The sequence below is a fragment of the Hippoglossus hippoglossus genome, chromosome 14, assembly GCF_009819705.1.
Source record: "Hippoglossus hippoglossus isolate fHipHip1 chromosome 14, fHipHip1.pri, whole genome shotgun sequence".
Lineage (NCBI taxonomy): Eukaryota > Metazoa > Chordata > Actinopteri > Pleuronectiformes > Pleuronectidae > Hippoglossus > Hippoglossus hippoglossus.
Genome location: NC_047164.1, coordinates 15,245,872 through 15,264,543, shown reverse-complemented (window position 1 = coordinate 15,264,543; position 18,672 = coordinate 15,245,872). Strand labels below are relative to the sequence as shown.

Here is an 18,672-nt window from a genome sequence, read left to right as displayed (position 1 = left end):
CCCGGGGAGATGTGGTCTATCTATTGTTGATGAGACAAAAGCGGGAGTCAGATTCATATAGGAGTGGCGGGGAATAACTTCTCATATCCTCATATCACAGTCGCAAAGCCACCCCAGCGAAACTTCAATAACTCTGCACTTCTTTCTGGACATGGGTGAGTGCAGAATTCATAATAACTCATAGTATCATCTATTATTAATGTGATTTGAAAATGTGGACTTCAATAACTTACTAATGTTGCCTTTAATATGTCCTCTCTGTCCTTAGACATCATGTTGCCCTCGTGCACTGTGGGCGAGATTCGCTGCAAATTTATCATGTGTTTCCATTTAGAATTTATACAATTTTTCAATATCCCCATATGGATTATGTATCATTTAATATTGGTTTGAATGGATTGTTGACAGTGATTGATTCCCCCCATTGCCCCTTGTTATTATTATAAAACATAGTTTATTATTATTTATATATTATTACATTTATTTATGATTTACTTTTCAAATACAGAACTCTGCGTCACCTCCCCTGACCCCTTGTAAACATAGACTAGACAGTGGCCGACATTGATGGTCAGTTTCGCTCATCATGCCATGCAGGGCCATGCCAGGTCACTCGTGTGAAAGAGGTCAGGGACTCCCACATGTGTCACTGGTATAAATTAGCAATTCTCCACGAGAAATGTGGAGTCAAACAACTTGTGCTAACAGTTGTTTCTCACTTGCAAACAACTTGTGTGCTATCTTTTGCATGTTTTTTTCACGCCTTTGCAGTGTTGATGGATTCACTTGCATCTGCTGTTAAATGCACTAATGCCTTTTCTTTTTGCACTGACTTCGAGTAGAGCCTGTTTCGCTCTACCACCGTGTGACTGTTGCAGCTGAAGCGTGGGCGTCTGCAGGCACAATCATTTTTAAGGGACTGTAGCAGTCTTCCTGCTGTTACTATTTATACTTTACAGGCAGTTTGTTTTAACTCACAGCCTCTATTCCCTCCAGCTGAAGTTTTTAGTGAAATTGCAAAGATTCACTGTGGATAGTCACCCACGGCACTTAAGGAATTCACAAAGTGCAGCAACATCATTTTGAGTGGGGTTGTTGTTGTTGTGAAGATATTCAAATTGGCCCTCTCGTTCATTATGCGTCCGCCCACTCTTAGAACACTTGAACACAGCCCCCGTTGGCGTTGACGCTGAGTGCCATGGTACCAGTCTCAGCCAGCTGTGGACGGACGATGGCCTGAGTAGTGTCACTGGCTGTGGTGGTCCTGGTGACCCCCTCTGCCACCTCATACTACTGTGTGTGTATTGTTGCACTAAAGTCTTTGTTTGTTTAACATCGCTGCCCTTTGTTCCTCCCCAATCATAAGCAAAGACAAAGGATATTGTATCTGCAGCCACAAAGAGACGCTCTCTGTTAGGGGCCCCAGAGTTTCACCACCGTCTCACGCCTGGTGACGCCTGTGACCGCCGGAGCAAGAGGGCTGGACCAGAGTCAGTTGGGGTCGAGCTGTGAGGTGTTGGTACGAGCAGAGCAGCTGCCACACACGGATGAAATTGTGCAGAGAGGCTTATTTTACAGTGGCACAGACCTCATAGGCAGGACTGTACATCACTGGTTGGCACTGGGATCTTTCTTCTTGTGGAGTACAAGATCAAAAGCAGCAAATGTTTCCGGTCAGGCAGCCTTGGCTTTGCAAAGCCTTAGGTGCTTTTCCTCTATCCCATTTCTGCCAATGCATTTATTAACACTCTGGATATTTGCTACCTGCTTCAACAGCGCAGCTTACACTAGGAGAAGTGCGTGAGCTTGTCGTGAAGTCAGTGGTGGCTGCTTTTGTTTGGACGCTTCGTTGGGGAATCGCTGCTTGAACTCTTGTTTCTCCCTGCTGTCTAATTTTTTTTTTTTTCTGTTGCTTTCTTGCCTGTTGGTGGGGTTCTGGTGAATGCTCATGGATTTGCAGACAGAGCGAGGCCTTTTCCATAGCTCCCCGACAGGGTGACAGAGTTCCCCCACTGTGGCGTAGATGTGCTGTGTGGTTATATGTGCGGTGTGTGCCGCCTGTGTGCTGATATATTATGCCCCCTCAGGTTGTTATGATTGCTGTGTCCGGTGCATTGGGGCAGTGCCCTACCCGTCCCTGGTGGCCACCTTGCTGTGCTATGCTGGCATGGCATTATTTTGTGGCTGCGGGCACGAAGCGCTGGCCCAGACCGCAGTTCTTGTTGAGACTTACTTCGCCCGCAACGCTCAGGACTATGAGGTCATGGCGTCCTTGTGAGTGACGCTGCATTAAATTCTCTCAAATCTTTGTTTTTTAACCTCTCAAGAGTTGTTTCATTTCACTGACTGTTTTTCCCCCTGTGACTATTCCAGTATCAAATATTTCCAGTTTGTGATCTATGGCCTGGCATCATTTTTCTTCCTCTTTGGTATCCTGCTGCTGGCTGAGGGCTTCTACACCACGAGCGCCGTCAAGCAGACCTTTGGTGAATTCAGGAGCACCCACTGTGGACGCTGCCTCAGTCTGACGGTAAGAAGGAGGAGGAGGCGGAGGAGGAGGAGGCGGAGGAGGAGTAAGTAACCCACATAGCAAAATAGTTTTGGCCCAGATTTGGCACACACTGTCATACTACCACACTGTTGTCCGACCCGCATACTGGGAGTGATGGTACTTGGCCGGTCCGCTCCTGTTTGCCAGATCTGGGCCAGAAGTAAGCCATAGCAATACAGTATATCAACTGAAGGTGACAAAGGTGGCCCAAATTTGTTTTGTGCTATTTTGGCCATGTTAACCACGTGGGCCACCTCCAGATTACACCTTGCCAAGAGCACCTCATGTTTGCCAAAACTAGTCCCACATTTGTTTTGGGATATTTGGACCACATTTGCTGTTTTACAAGCAATTGTCCAGATAAGGCCAGAAGTGCTGCATCATTGCCTGAAGTGGCCCACATCTGTATGCTATCTGGAGAGGGAGGGGGGGGGGGGGGGGGGGGGGGGGGGGGGGATCCTGTGATGACTGGTCATTGTTAAAATGCCGAAGTCTAGTTTTTTTCTTAGCTCTTAACCATAATCAAATGTTATTTGTTTCTGTTATTTCCACACAGAATCATGAGTTATGGTCGATAGCTGACTCAACGACAGCACATTTATCACCTGAGCTTTCCTCGCCACATCTCTCTGACCCTATGTACTGTACTCTCTTATCCCAACAGTTCATCATAGTGACATATATCTTGGCCTTCATCTGGCTGGCGGTGTTCGCCTTCAGTGCCATCCCGGTCTTCTTCCTGTTCAACATGGAGCAGACCTGCCACAACATCAACATCCTGGCTGAGACAACCCCCAGCATTAATCAGCACGGCTGGATTTGCATGGACGCCAGGCAGTATGGTGCGTTGCTCTGATAATGACTGACCGCTGCTCCACCTGATGAGAATGTTAATGTGGGCCCTGAACGCCATGAATTAATCATTAGGGAGCGGATGCAAAACTGCTTGTTGAATCAGTTATGAAATAATGAAGATAACTATGCCTGTGTCTTTAGTTACTGCTGCTCCCCCCTGATGTGCTGTGTGCGATCTGGCACTTAAATGCATCATAACTCATTGTGATTCAGCCCCGGTATAAGAGATACAACACTTACGTCATGTGTTCATTTCAGGTCTGCTTCCTTGGAATGCAATGCCAGGCAAAGCTTGTGGAATGACCTTGGCATCCATTTGCAAAACCAGTGAAGTGAGTAGAGGAATCCAATAATCTCTTTTACACAGTTCTGCATTTTATCTCTCATTTAACACCAGTGTGCAGAATCACAGAAGCCAATGAAAAATCAACTATAAATTATTAATCATAGATATTTCATTTATTATTTATCAAACTATGAATGTACTCTATGTAATGAGTATTTTTATATTATGGAATAGGGATTGGTTCAATTCTCTGACCTGTGTTTCTTATGTCTTACAGTTCTACGTCACCTATGACTTGTACATTGCTGCATTTGCTGGTGCTGGGGTCACTCTCTTAGCACTGGTGAGCAATTGTTAGGTGTAATATTTTATACATAAGGTTTTTATAGGTAATACCAGCAATAAAATCAAATCTATGTGGTCAATGAACCCAAATGATTGTATAGAAAGTATATAAAGTATAAAAAAGAGATATTTCATGGTGTTTAGCTTTGGTTTGGTTTGGTTTCACAGTATCTCTCTCTGAGGTTTTGGCTGCCATTCAAAAAACAATGGAAGTGAATGACATTTATAAAAAAGTGTTGACACTCAGCATCTCTCTTCAAAAAAACTAAAGTGTCCCAGTCACCCTTCATGATCCTCAGGCCTTGATGTGAACAGTTTTAGTAGAACTACTCTCAAATGGAAAGTAGTTCCTTAAAACACTATTCACACTGAAGCCATTGTCTGGAACAATAGAGGTGACTGTCAAATTCAGTTTGTATTGTGAGTCTCGCAAATAAAACTGTAGTGGCAACAGATATGTATCAAGAAAATCTGGACAACTCCAAACGAAAAGTGCCTGTATGGCTAAAGACCACTGGGTAAATATGTCTTTTGTCGTAAGTATACTGTAAAAAAATATTTCCGACCTTTCAGTTGAGCCAATTGAATGTTACCTGTTTGCTTGTCCATGTTGTTTTACATTTTCCCAACACATATGTGCAAACCTGATTTTTTTGTCTGTTCTTCCATCCTCCATACCATTGTCTCACAGTTTGTGTATCTGGCTGCCGCCACCTACAACTACGCCGTCTTGCGGTTTCTGGGCAGAAAAGGTATCCGCTAACCCCGACATCTTCATCCCAGTCAGACCCATCTCCTGGCTACGAGATGGACAGTCAACACCTTTCCAACTGTAGATTTCCTTTTATCCGGTTGGAAACTGCAACCTCCAAAACCTGGAATCCCCCGCTAGTATTTCTGTTAGGCCTGTCCGATAATATATTGTATGAACAACAGACGGAGAGATGAAGTTAATTCACCCCCCAGCAGCGAATCCTCATCTCAGATGATTCTCTTAGATTTGTTGTTCACTTTCCTTTTGCAGCTTTATTCTTTTTTTATGAGGCTTCACTGGTGCAGATGCTGTTGTCAGATTGTGATGTATGATGTTTTATGAATAATTAAGAGTAATGACAGCTCATCTGGAAAAAATCCTAACACACCATCCAGTGTTTACTGATGCATACATGGGTCTTGAATGGGATTTTTCTGCAGCCTCATTATCACCACCTTGTGTATTGTGTGTGTACTAAAGCAAGTAGAGCTGAATGTACATAAGTTCTCTCCTATCTTCCTGTTTGTGTCACTTACAAAACATGCACTTTTAACTCATTTTTGCTTTGTTTAAATACCACTGCTGAGGTGATGTTGCACATTTCCTGGAGGTTTTTCAGTTACTGCTTGAAATGAGCTGTTTTTATGCCACTGAGGTGTTGACGCTTCGATAACTTGCCTCCAAGTGTTTGACGTGTAGCCCTTCTACTGAGTGTTGTTTGTGCTCATTTTGAAATTAAGGCTGAATAAACAATTTAAATCTAAAGCATTAAGCAGTGGTTTTATTTTAACCATATACAGTATATTGCACCAAAATCATTCATGCTGCCTGCAAAGTATTTCATTCAAGCATCTTTGGCAGTTATTGTAAGAAATAATAAGTTGCAGAGGCTTTTTGCAGATTTCTCAATCCTGACAAAATGTCCTCAAAAGCGTTAACCGAGAAAATTGGTAGAAATTTAAACAGCATAGAGGAAACAGGGATGAGGTTCTCAGCCCATCACAGTAAACTTTGAGTCCTCTGACAACAGTCAGGCTTCAAGCCTCGAGAAGAAGCAGCCATCACACTGGACCAACTGGTCACGCAGAAACATGGGCATCAGCAACTCTCCAAGGCCCTTAGCACACACACCACACTGCAACAAGAGATGGTCAACATCAACATGATGCGATGAGAAGAGCATGTCAGTAAATACACACACATACACATACACACACACACACACACACACACACACACACACACACACACACACACACACACCGCAGAAGATGGTCAAAAGTAATATCATACAATTACAAGAGCATGTCAATTAACACACACACACACACACACACACACACACACACACACACACACACACACACACACACACACACACACACACATACACACACACACACACACACACACACACACACACACACACACACACACACACCGCAGAAGATGGTCAAAAGTAATATCATACAATTACAAGAGCATGTCAATTAACACACACACACACACACACACACACACACAGACACACACACACACACACACACACACACAGCCTGTATATATATGTTTCACCACACCTTTAGACACTCAGCGTGGCAGGTCAGCAGAGGTTCGCTTAATGTGAGCTTGATCCTTCCATTAATAATTAGATCACAGAATGAACAAATAGCTTTGCCATCACTGAAGTAGAGAGAAAGTGAGAAAGAAAAATTACCCTTTGAATCTGTATACAAACATTGGGGGTTGTACCACAAAAGTGACTTTAAGAGCTCATTTTGAAATTCCATAAAGGCATGATCTTTAGAGTGAGATGTTACCTGGTCACTTTCAGAGTGTACTTGGATTGTTGCTCCTCTCTGGGCTTTTGAAACACATCAGTGCTATAAAAAAAATCAGCAATCCATGACATGCATTTCATAGTTCAGGTAAAAACATGTGAAAATTGTATGAGAAAACAAGAATGACTGTGACGTTCACTCACGTATTGGTATCATCAGACTGGTTCGGTTCGGCCTCCTCTGAGTGGGACTGTTCTGGATCGTCCACAGGTTCAGGTTCAGGGGCAGCTTCAGTTGTGGGCGGCTCCACATCTAATGCATCAGTCAGTTCAATGCCTCCGTCAGGTAACACACTCTGAAGCGCTCCACCCTCTGAGGCAGCTACAGGTTCAACAGCGTCAGTGATGTCCAACTCCACCTGCACAGGATCTGCTGCTTTCTCGGGTGCGGTGTCATCAACAGGCTGGACTTCACTCTCGGGCACCTCTTCAGCTCTGGTCTTTAAAGATGCTTCTGCTGGAGCTGCAGCTTCAACCTTTGACTCTTCAGACTCGACCGTGGTGTTGGCAGCAGACTGATTCAGCGATTCTGATACAGGATGGAGATTTAATGATTTGGCCAGAGATTCGAACATTAAATCTGGGATTGGTTCCACACTGTTTTGCAGAGGAGCCTCTTCTTCTGGTGTTGCATGAATCCCGTCATTCGTATCATGTGAAGACTCCACCACAACCGCAGCTACTGCCTCAAAAACCTCTCCGGCATCTTCCTGAGGAATCTCTGCAGCTTGTTCAGTTGATTCTACAGTTCCGCCCTCGAGGTGTACATCATTTGCCGGCTCGGTTTCGACTGAAGTTTCCTCTTGAGGTTTGACTTCGAAAGCATCAGCGGGGACTTCGGCAGGTTCTTTCTTCTCCCCTGTTCCAGCCACACCTGAGGTTTCTGCAACAGGATCTTCCACGACAGCATCTGCAGAGACCTTGGCCTGGGTCGGATCTCCATTCGACTGCTCAGCTGTGGTATCGGCATGTTCCACTTTACTTTCAGCTGTTACAACCGGTTGCTCGGCTGGCTCTGCAGGAGATACTGCCTCTGGGTTTTCCTTTGTTGAAGAAAATGTCAGTGCTTCATTTTGGACATGAATATCTGCAGAGACTTCAGCGGCGCTCTCTTTGTCTCCTGCATTTGATTGGTCAACTGGTGCATCAGCAGCTCCTTCCTTGTTTTCTTCAGCTAAGTCTGCAACAGTGTTTTCTGGTTGTGCTTCACCATTTTGGATGTGTTCTTCTGTGGGTTCTTGAGGCCTGTAACAGAGAAGAAGCTCTTTATATATTAAAAAGACAACAACAACAACTCACTTTGTATCGTCTGTGGTCTCCACTGTTGACCCCCCAGGCTGAGCATCTTCTTGGGGAAGAACAACTTCATCGTTTGTCATTAGTGATAGTGATTCAGTAGCTGAATCACTAAAGCAAAGGAGAAGAAGAAACAATAAACTCATAATACAAATAAATCTTGAATTAGCATTTGATATTTGGTTAAAAAATTCAGGCTTAAGAGAGATTAATAATGCAAACCTTGAATCAAGTGGGTTCAGAGAGAAGTGGTGTGTGGTTGCTCATATTGTGCACTGTTTATTTTTAATTAAGATTCAGCACCTACAGTACATACCCTTCAGTTGTCGGTTTGGGAGGAGGACTCACAGGATCATCCACTGATCTGCAGGGTAAGAATAAGAAACATTCCTTGAAAAGAACCTTGGTATTTTTAACCTTATAACAAATACAGAACAGTCTTGCTAATGAATTCCACACGAGCAAACATAATCAACACTTATTTAATTAACTTAGCGTTTCTTACACTTAAACTTGCACATTAGGAGACGTTTCAACTTTAATGATGTATCTTGATTTATGCATGAAATACAGTCAATTTACAATATTACTGGCACAAGTAACTTTCACAGTTTCAGATTATTTGACACTGTTTTTTCTTTTATATAAGTGAGAGCTTCATCCAAAAATATTTTTCTATATTTTGTCTACGAGATAAGCACAAACTCTATGTTCCCACTAGCATAAGAGCCGTTGAAACAACAAAAACACCAGTTACTTTGATTGATGACACAAAACTAAAAAATAGAGTCTTAAATGGCAACAAAAATGATGTAAGACTTTGTACTGAAGTGCAGTATAAAGTGATGTAACACCAAACACTTTGCGCTGACGTGAGGAACAAGGAATGTGATCCAGTTACGCATGAGTTGACTCAGAGTCCCAGTTTGTGCTTCTCATCTGCTGCAGCACTACTAGTAAACAACAACACCTGCTACTGGATGTTTGTGCCATCAAGACAATTAAAATAAATAGAAATACAAAGAACAAGAATACAGTATAGACAATAATACAGTATATACAACAAAAGATAAGTTATTACTCCCCTAAAAATGGCTTATTGTATATATTCACATGAACTGAACTTATTGTATATATTCACATGAACTGAACTTATTGTATATATTCACATGAACTGAACTTATTGGAAAGCAATGAGTGTAATAATTACAATGTTCCTCAGTTTTATAACTGGTTGCCACCACCTACAACTACGCTGTCTTGCGGTTTTTGGGCAGAAAATGTGGGTCCATACAGGATGTGTGCATGTGTTGATATGCACCGGCTTTAGGTTATGAACAAGATTTATTTATTATTTAGTATTTACTACAAGTTCAAGATGAAGCAGCTGCACACTGGTCAATTTATATGTATTTAAGTGTACTAACACAAATCTGATGCTGATGTAGCTATCGCCAAGGACACACGAATGAGGTCGTACTAAGATAAAAATGTGAATCTGAAGTAAAACGATAAATAATACAACAATTTTACTGCCCATAGCACTCATAAATAAATTGGAACGGACTGTTTTCTTTTTTTATGTCTTGACAGCCGCTCATCTAAAAACTTTATAATGGAGACTGCACTGAAAGAAAGGTAGGAATGAAGGGAGGGAGGGAGAAAGGAAGGAAGGAAGGAAGGATGGAAGAAAGAAAGAAAGAAAGAAAGAAAGAAAGAAAGAAAGAAAGAAAAAAAGAAAGAAAGAAAGAAAGAAAGAAAGAAAGAAAGAAAGAAAGAAAGAAAGAAATGACAAAGGGAAGGAATGAAGGAGGAAAGAAAGAAGGAAGGAAGGAAGGAGGACAGAAAGAAAAGAGGGAGGGACTAAAGAAAGAAAGAAAGAAAGAAAGAAAGAAAGAAAGAAAGAAAGAAAGAAAGAAAGAAAGAAAGAAAGAAATTATTATCCGTTTATCAATATTTTTTTTTTTATAATTATTTATGTGAGCTTGACACTTATTTTGGTAACAGGAAGAAAGGTACTTTTATTCTGAAGACAGCGTCTCTAAACTTCCGGCAGTGTTCCGCTGTATCCTGTCTTCCAGCTCGGCAGCAAAATATGGTCAAAGTAAAGTGTCACCGCGTGTTTCCAGTTTGTTAAAGACACGTAACAGCGGTTACAGAACACACGCCACACTGTAGCTTATGTCTTCACGCGTAAGTTCATTTAAAAACCTACAGTCTTTACATTAATGTTTCTGTACAGCAGCAGCTCGGTGTGACAACAACCAACACTGGACCACTTGTTTTCTTTTCCCCATGAAAAGTTAGCAGGACGATTCCCCGAGAACAAGTAAGTCCCGCTCAGCCTCGTTTGGAATAAATACACGAACTGTGTAGTTTTATAGCTAAATCAACAGGAGCCTCCTTTAAGATCCTTGAGTTAAATTAGCTTCACGAGTTTCAGTAAATCAGAAAACCCTGTTTGAAAATGAAAACTATTCATATATTTAGACACGGAAAAGTTTTACTGGTTTTCTACATCCAGGCAACGATCTAAATCAGAAGATCAAGTCAAGCTGAACAAGCTAAATGTGGATCATTCAAACGAAACAGCTCTGAGTTGGATCTAAAACAGTCCCTGTGTCTTGCATCTTGACCCATATATTTGTGGCCTGGATAAATGAAATGTCATTTTGATGAATAATGTTAAATTCCCCTAACCCTATCCATTTAATAAGACACAAGTCTCACTCGTCGAACATACACGTTCCTGTGTGCTCTTCTCTGTCTTCATAAAAGTTTATCAGAAGAGTCGACAGGCGTTCTTGTGAACCTCTGCCAAGTCCCAACAGTATGAAAGTACATTAAATTCACTAGATCTGGATTCATTGAATACAAGTTCCCCAAACATGCCCGATCTTAAGTTATTCTCTGAGCCATCAACGACAATGTGAGAAAATGCAAAGTTAAAGAAAAACTAAATCCTGGATCTGCAGTCAAATTCAATGAGTTCTTTCCTGACCGCATCCCTCCACCAAGTTTCGTGGCAATGCGGCGTCCACTAGTTTTTGTATAATCCAGCTAACTGTCAGACAAAAACATAATTTCCTTGATGGAGGTAAATATTTCCATTTAAGTTTTATTTTAACTCCTTTTGAACTAGAAAATCAGATGCCAACTTCAGCCCAATGCAACGATCCATTGCCAGAGATCCTGTTGGTCAGGAAAGGGGCCATATAAAGTCAAAAGTGTAAGAATCCGTTTAATTAAGTCATGTGCAAAGTTTGTTATTGTTTATGTCTTTTTGTTTTAGTAATACATGTCTAGACTAATTTGTTGCTAACATGTTGGTTGAATGTGTCATTCATGCCTGTGTTTCCTGCGCCCTTCTAGAAGAAATGCCATCAAGAAACCATCTTGACAAAATTGGGAGGAAGAAGAAGAAATGGACGGAGGAGGCCATGGAGCGTGCACTGATCGAGGTGAAGTCCGGGAGGTGCACGGTGAGGCAGGCTGCCAAGGAGTTCGGTGTCCCCAAATCGTCACTGGGGGACAGAGTCAGTGGACGGGTGACACCGGGGAGCCGCAGCGGGCCAGCTCAGCTCATCACATCTGCTGACGAGGAGCTGCTGGTGGAGTTCTCCGTGCACATGTCCAAGCATGGATTCCCACTCACCAAGCAGCAGCTGGTGTCCTTCGCCTCGTCCATTTACAAGCGGCAGCATCGGAGGGTGGCGTTTTCCAAACTGGGCCAGACCTGGTGGCTCAATTTTAGAAAACGGCAGGAGAAGAACATCGCCATTCAGCCAGCGGACAATGTTGTCCGTGGGAGGACAGTATGTGTGAGGAAGGAAGCAGTGGATCAGTTTTTTCATTTGCTGAGCACCGTCATAGACGCTCATGGGCTCGGGGACAAGCCTCACCAAATCTTCAACTGCAGCGAGACGGGCTTTCAACTGGGCAGGAAGAGGGTGCTCGTCCCCAAACCTGCCAGTTTAGGCTGCAGGCCAGTGCTGGGTCTGAGGGACCACATCTCCGTCCTGGCTTGCTTTAGCGCTGCCGGAGAGGACATTCCCCCATTTATTGTCTACTCAAAGGCCTATCCAGGGGGAGTGTGTTACAAGACACAAGGGCCCCCAAACGCCCTCTACGGGTGGTCAGGCTCAGGGTGTATCAACTCGGACCTCTTTAAGAAATGGTTCCTCAAACATTTTCTTCTGCACGCGCCAAAGCAGCGCCCCCTGCTGCTGATTTTTGACGGCCACAAGTCACCGGTGAACCTCGAGGTGGTGGAGGCCGCTCGCAAGGAGGACGTCGTCCTGCTGTGCCTTCCGTCTCACTGCTCTCACATCCTGCAGCCGCTCAACGCAGGACTCTTTGTGCTACTGAGGCAGCGTTTTGCTGCACTCCTAGGGGAAGGCTGTGCCACCGACACTCACTTTGCGATAAGCAAGAAGGAGTTCTCAGGCGTGTTTAAAGGGACGTATCAGCTAGCGAAGGAAGAGGAGGGCGCCAGGATTGTCAAGGAAGGCTTTAGCAAATGTGGTATCTACCCGCTGAACCACTTTGTTGTCACTGAGGGACATTTAATGCCATCGCACAGCATGGGCCAAGCAGCTGACCCTTCCTTTGCCGCATCAGCACAGGGGGTGCACACCGGAGGAGAGCTCACAGCGGCCGGACCCTCGTTGTAGCTCATTACTACTAGGGATGCACCGATATGGAAATTCTTGGCCGATACCGATATTTAAAACAACAATCTAGCCGATAGCCGATATTTGTTTATTACTTGAATAATATGAAAAACAGAAAATGTGACAAGTGTAACTTTAGATGCCATGGATGTTCACACCGGACCCGCATTTCTCCGCGCCGGTCAGCCCGCGATTCTCCGCTTGTTGTTGTATGTAACCCGTTCAATGTCGGGTGTCGGGGGTAAATGACGTATTCTCCAAGCAAGCACCCCCCCCCCCCCCTCTCTCTTTTTATCTATATGACTGCTTGTGTGCTTGTAGTGGATGGGCAGAGGGGGACATTTAATTATGTGATTGGGAAAATTAAAAATCCAGGACAACAGAAGGGGAATACAAAGTATGGGATGCATATTTGATCATTTACATCATATAAAATATGTCATTTATATCGTTTAAAATCATTTTTCAGTCTGTTTCCTGGCGTGATACGCTCGCTCGCACGCCGAAACCATCGGCGAAGGGCGCTGGCCCGGCGCATCGCAGCCCATGTGAACCGCACAAAGGTTTAACAGGGGGGGGTGGATGGGAGGCGCCTGGCTTTCCTTGGCGCTGCGCTGCGCGGCGCTTCAGCGCCCGGTGTAAACCCGGCGTCAGTGTACCATAATCTGGATGCCAGATTGGCAGGCTGCAGAAAACATACCAATGAACATCGGCCAATGTTATCGGTGAAAGTCAAGTTTATTACCGATAAGCCAATGGCAGTAAACGAGGCGAATATCGGCCGCTACCGATATACGGCCGATACATCGGTGCACCACTAATTACTACTCATGACTGTCAATTGGCCAATTAGTACCTCTGAGAAAGGAGGCTTCCTGCAGAGCGCTGTGTTTGTCAGCTCGCAGAGAAGAATGGAGTGTGTGGATATTTTCAAAGTTGTGTTCAGGTTTAGTGATTGAGTGTTTGAATGCTGCTCAACGGTGGTTCACAGCTTGTGAGTCTCTCGATAACACTAGAGGAGACAAACCCTTTTCAAATCCAAAAATAAAGAAAACTACAGGCTAAGTTTCTGCTGTATGAAATTCTGTTTCCTCTTTGTGAGCATTCACTATTTACCTCTGCCAAGGACGTTATGTTTCTGTTTGTTAGTTGGTTAGTTTGGTTTTTAAGCAGGATTACCCAGACAACTGAATGGATTTCCACAAAACTTGGTGGAAGGATGTTGTATGGGTCAGGGAAAAAACAAAACAATTTTGGTGTAGATGCAGGAATTATAATTAATTATTACAAATATTTCTTTAACAATGCGAGAAAGGACATTTGACTGTTTTCCCAGAATATATCTTATTGATCTTGATGAAACAAATCAGGCACAGGGAGATCTGGCAAGATTTATTTAGCAAAAATATAAGATCCACTTCTAAAACGTGTTACTTAGTGTTTGCTCCTTCACAGTGTTCAAGCCTGTTGTGAAACACACTGACAGAGGGGTAAACATGTTTTTCTTTTTTTTTTACACTCACACTGAGAAGAGAAATGATAACACGTCTTTGAAACTGTTGACTCACTTCACTTGTGAATCTTTTATTCTTTTGCTGGACAATTCTGCATCTGTTTGGTCCATTAGACAGTTATAAATGAATATGTTGTCTAAAATACCTAAGAATTATTGAGGAAACTCTAAACCTTTTAGTTAATTTGCGGACGGTGTCTGACTACTAAGGTATGTTCAAATATATAATGTTTTGTATGCTCTTAGTAGAAAGGAGCCTACGGTGTTCCTCAGGAAGAAAATCCAGGATTAAAGGATTTAATTTTTTTGTTCCATTTTGCATCACAAATGTGTCCACACCCTCAATAATTCACTCAAGTGTGGGTTGTAGTTGTGCATTTGTGTGTCATGTACGTGTTAAAGGAAGGTGATGTAATATCAATGCAATAGGTTCAACTATAAACAATACAGTGACCAGAAACAAGTCAGTAAACCCTTTGGGATCACCTGCATTTCTGTATACATGATTGAAACTATCTAACGTTCTCAGTGTAGGAAGGAAAAAGAATGTGAACCCCCTCGGCTTATGAAATCCACAACAGTTAACAGGAGTTATCAAACCTGGAGTCTGATCAAAGAAACTGGATCGGAGGTCTGTGTAAGAGTTACTCTGACTCATTTAAGCTCATCATTCAAACATTTTGTTGGTTTGAATGTTCACTTGCAGGAAAGAGATCTTAGAAGATTTGCTATTAAGATTTGTTGATTTGCATAATGCTGGACAGGTTGAGAGAATCATCTCGAAGATTGTAGATATTCATTGGTCAACAGTTAGAAATAGAGATATTTTAGTTCTGTGGCTACTCTCCCTAGAATTGTGCATCCAGCTAAGATGACTCCATAGCAGAATGGTCAGTAGAGATCAGCGCGTTGTTATCTCAGCAGAGAAAGTGTGTTTTCATTGCTGTTTGTCTCGTTGCAGTATTACGCAACACCTGCGGAACAGTTTCCCCTGAAACCTGGTGGAAGGGTGGGGTACGAGCCAAAGAAGAACCCATTAAGTTTCTGGGAGGATCCAGGAGGGGGGGGGGGGGGGGGGGGGGGGTCACTTTCTTTAACATTCCAAGACAGGGTGTTACTCAACATATTCACATATTTCTCTGGGAATAATTCATGGTTCGATGATTCAAATCAGGCATATGTGAGGGCAATGATATCTATGAGTTTGTAAAATCGGGTGCAGCTTGATTGAATTTAAATGGAATGTTTGGCCTTGGCGGAGGTATACGCTGCCATTGACATTCCTTAGTGTGTTTATCTACAGGTAAACCTGTGACTTATATGTTACATAAAGATCACATCATATTTGATGCAGGAAACCAGGTCATTCCACAGGGAACTTTACTATATGTATTATTAATTATAATTACTGTACAAACAGTCTATGAATGTTTCAGAACATTTATATCATCTATTTAAATGATACTGAATACAGCTTTGTTCATTTGTAATTGTTGAATTTTACTGAAACGAAAAGGAAACTTGAGGAAGGAAACCTTTAAAAGCAACAGGGTGTCACTGTGCCTGAGGTCTGTGTTGTAAAACCAACAGTGCTTCATCAACCTGCTGCAGCACAGGTCGGCCTGCATGTCGTTCTTTATGGATGCGGCGGAGCTGCTCCAGAGTTCAGTTAATATTAATGTGCAGTATGTTAATGTCACAGATGGTGATTTGTGCCCCGAAGCTTTAACATTTTTTCAGTTATCATCCACTGACAGAACCGAATCTAAGGACAGTCTGATTTGACGTGCAGAACTGCCACTACAATGTTTCTCATATCAAAAGATTTGTCACGCTGGTGTCGGACATTTATATATTACTCAAAGCCACAAAATCAGCTAAATTGTTAATTAAATCCCCTTATATATTTACTGAAAATTATTTAATCAGATTTTATACATTTGCTCTATATTATGATGAGACTCTTGTTGTCCATTTATTTCTCAACAGCTGTTTTTTCATTTTTCTCAGATGCTAAAATCAATCATCACCACTTGTGTCTTTCCACTGCTTTAATACCTGTGGTATCTGAAGGAGCTCGATAACTTCTTCCCTCATTCTTCCTGAACTTTTTCTTAGAAACTCATTTGTTCATTAACGTTTTTGTACTTTTTAAATAAGTCAAGAACACTGATAACGTTCAAATCTGAATATTCATACTGTAGCACTCACTCAAATATCTTGGCCGTGGAGAGGACGTATGACTTCTGCTTGACTTCCGCGGGTGTGGTCTCCTCACCGAGGTCCGTCCTGCAAGACAGAAGAAGTTGTTGCGCCATTTATTTAAAAAACAAATTAAGCAACAAAATCTGTGTTCATGGTGTAGAACTAAAACTACTAATATACATAAAACTAGGATGCAATAGAAGCGATGCCAAACTGCACCACAGCACATGAGAAAAAAACACAAATGCTTTAATATCTGTTCAAAAGTTTACTCTGCTTTGTCTTGCTCTTCCTTTTCCTGTGCAGAGCTTTGGATCCAGCTGCCATCATTCTTCAGCGATGTTCGCACCTTGGTGTTTTTTAACACCTGGTTTCTGTCAACATCTGCAACACACCCACACACGTCAGGATATCTGCACACACTAACGATGCTCACACCACATTTTTTATCTCGTTAAAGGAAGAAATATTGAATTTGAGTGTAACTTACATTGCATCATGATGCTAATATTTTTCTCAGATGTTCAACCTGTTGAAATATTATCAAGATTAAGTTATTACAGGCGTTTTTTAAACATCAATGCAAATAGAACAGTAGTTGCTGTGTGCATAGTTTCTTTCTCCATAGTTTCACCGGTGACCTATCCAGTGACCACACATCTCATACAAAACCAGTAAAACTGCATTCTGCACGTAAACAACTCATTCAGAGCGTAAAGGTGACATCCGACAAATGTTTTTATCATTTGTCAACAGATCCTCGGGGCACAGTTTCAGTGTGAGCCCAGTGTTAACCACTTTTTACATTAAATTAAAACTGTAGAAAAATATCACCCAGTTGAAAACAACGATCGCATGTTCCCTTCACTCTATTGTTGTGAATCCTCCTCGTGTTTACAGCATTGCGCCCCGGTCACACTGTGCATCTTTACTCTCCTTGAACCCCTCTTAACATTTCACTCTGCTCTTAGTGCTTTAATCACTTCTGATGAATCTCTCTGGAGACGAGCCAGCGACAATTAACCAGGTCAAATTCATTATGCATAGAAAATTAAAGCCATTCTGACTCTGTAATGAGCCCTTGCCCTGCAGAGTCAATGAAATCAGAAACAATGTCAAGTCCACTCATGCACCATATTGCTGTTCTCACCTGTTAAGTCGTCAGTGTCAGCGCCGAGCGTTGTCAGGCCTGCTCTGATCTCTGGGTCGCAGGTACGAGACATTTCAACCCGAGCCCCCTCCCCCTGTCATGTTAGATTCCACCCGTCCTGGCGCACCATCCAGTCGGAGATGCTGCCATGCAGGCTGGTCATGTGGGCGGGTGGGATGGATTGACAGGGGCCGTTTAACATATAGTTCATGCTACATTTCTGTGAACTGATGCATTCAATAGCGGTTTGACTGGAATCTCCTCACAGCAGCTTGTTCGTGACAACCAAATAAAAGACAAATAAATATTTTAAGCATTCTTATTCTTTCATTCTTTCTGCTTTTCTAATGTGTGACAGCTGCACAATTCAAACCCACGATTCAAGTTAGCATTTACAGGTATTCTTTTGTTATTCCACTGACTTGAGATTTGCACACTGCACCTTCTACACCGATGTAGATGAAACCCTGCAGCTCATCAGCTTGACGCTCCAAAGAAAAGCATTCCTTCACAAAGATGCCGTTCCTGTAGGAATCAAGAAAGACCGGCTCTTCAACTACTTGGAATTCAATCTATGGCCTTATCACAACCTGTCAACATCCTTTACATTTAAATGTATCAGACCAAAGCAAAACTAAAACAGCCGCACACATGACCCACTTAAACCTAAACTTTTACATTAGGTAATATTAAATAAACTCAAATATTCACAGTTATATCTGTGGATCCCTTATTATCAGGGACATTGTCTCTACGAAAAAACATTACCACTGATTTTTAAATGTAATTTCAATGATGTGAGCACCACAACCCATTCAATTTCATCCTATCAGGAAGGTGAGAGAAAGCCAGACTCTGAAACTGACTGTTTAAATTGAATACTCACTCACAAAAACACGTACCCACAAACGTCAAATCACATCATACAAAGAGGTAACCATACATTTTGCAGGGAACCACAATCATATCTAAATACAGTAATCTATTTGCAGGAATTTTACACAGTTTTCCCCTCTTGTAGGAAGTAGGGCCTTTGAGACGCATGATATTTAAAAGTTGTGTGGATTCCAGCAGAACCTCCCCCCCCCCCCCCCCCCCCCCCCCGGTTTTGCCTCGGTCAACCTCAGCAAACGTTTTCAATAGCAATTATTTGTATTACCACAGCATGGTATTGAAACAAGACAAGAGATCTTTAAAAAATAAT

At 42.5% G+C, this 18,672-nt stretch overlaps 3 protein-coding genes across 8 annotated transcripts; 2 read left to right on the top strand and 1 right to left on the bottom strand.

Moving 5' to 3' along the window:
* plp1b (proteolipid protein 1b) lies at positions 1-5,556 on the top strand. 2 transcript variants are annotated; one of them, XM_034606300.1, is made up of 7 exons: positions 1-155; positions 2,088-2,274; positions 2,374-2,530; positions 3,216-3,393; positions 3,665-3,738; positions 3,970-4,035; positions 4,729-5,556. In XM_034606300.1, exons 1-7 carry the CDS (start codon positions 152-154, stop codon positions 4,798-4,800), a joined length of 738 nt encoding a protein of 245 aa, XP_034462191.1. In that variant the 5' UTR covers positions 1-151; the 3' UTR covers positions 4,801-5,556. The 2 variants fall into 2 exon arrangements, with proteins under 2 accessions (XP_034462191.1, XP_034462190.1); XM_034606299.1 differs by lacking the exon at positions 1-155 and adding an exon at positions 1,386-1,704.
* Positions 5,059-17,576, bottom strand: si:dkey-125i10.3 (fibrous sheath CABYR-binding protein). Its single transcript, XM_034606292.1, has 10 exons — positions 17,469-17,576; positions 16,809-16,847; positions 16,591-16,702; positions 16,325-16,402; positions 8,244-8,291; positions 7,931-8,038; positions 6,776-7,876; positions 6,612-6,674; positions 6,372-6,474; positions 5,059-5,926 (listed from the first exon to the last, which is right to left on the bottom strand). Exons 2-10 carry the CDS (start codon positions 16,816-16,818, stop codon positions 5,822-5,824), a joined length of 1,728 nt encoding a protein of 575 aa, XP_034462183.1. The 5' UTR covers positions 16,819-16,847; positions 17,469-17,576; the 3' UTR covers positions 5,059-5,821.
* Positions 9,980-13,678, top strand: LOC117774146 (tigger transposable element-derived protein 6-like). Of its 5 annotated transcripts, none has more exons than XM_034606296.1 (4): positions 9,980-10,256; positions 11,070-11,156; positions 11,303-12,603; positions 13,421-13,678. In XM_034606296.1, exon 3 carries the CDS (start codon positions 11,305-11,307, stop codon positions 12,598-12,600), a length of 1,296 nt encoding a protein of 431 aa, XP_034462187.1. In that variant the 5' UTR covers positions 9,980-10,256; positions 11,070-11,156; positions 11,303-11,304; the 3' UTR covers positions 12,601-12,603; positions 13,421-13,678. The 5 variants fall into 5 exon arrangements, with proteins under 5 accessions (XP_034462187.1, XP_034462186.1, XP_034462188.1 ...); XM_034606295.1 differs by having other exon boundaries at positions 11,300-12,603; XM_034606297.1 differs by lacking the exon at positions 11,070-11,156.
* Positions 17,577-18,672: the final 1,096 nt, after the last annotated feature.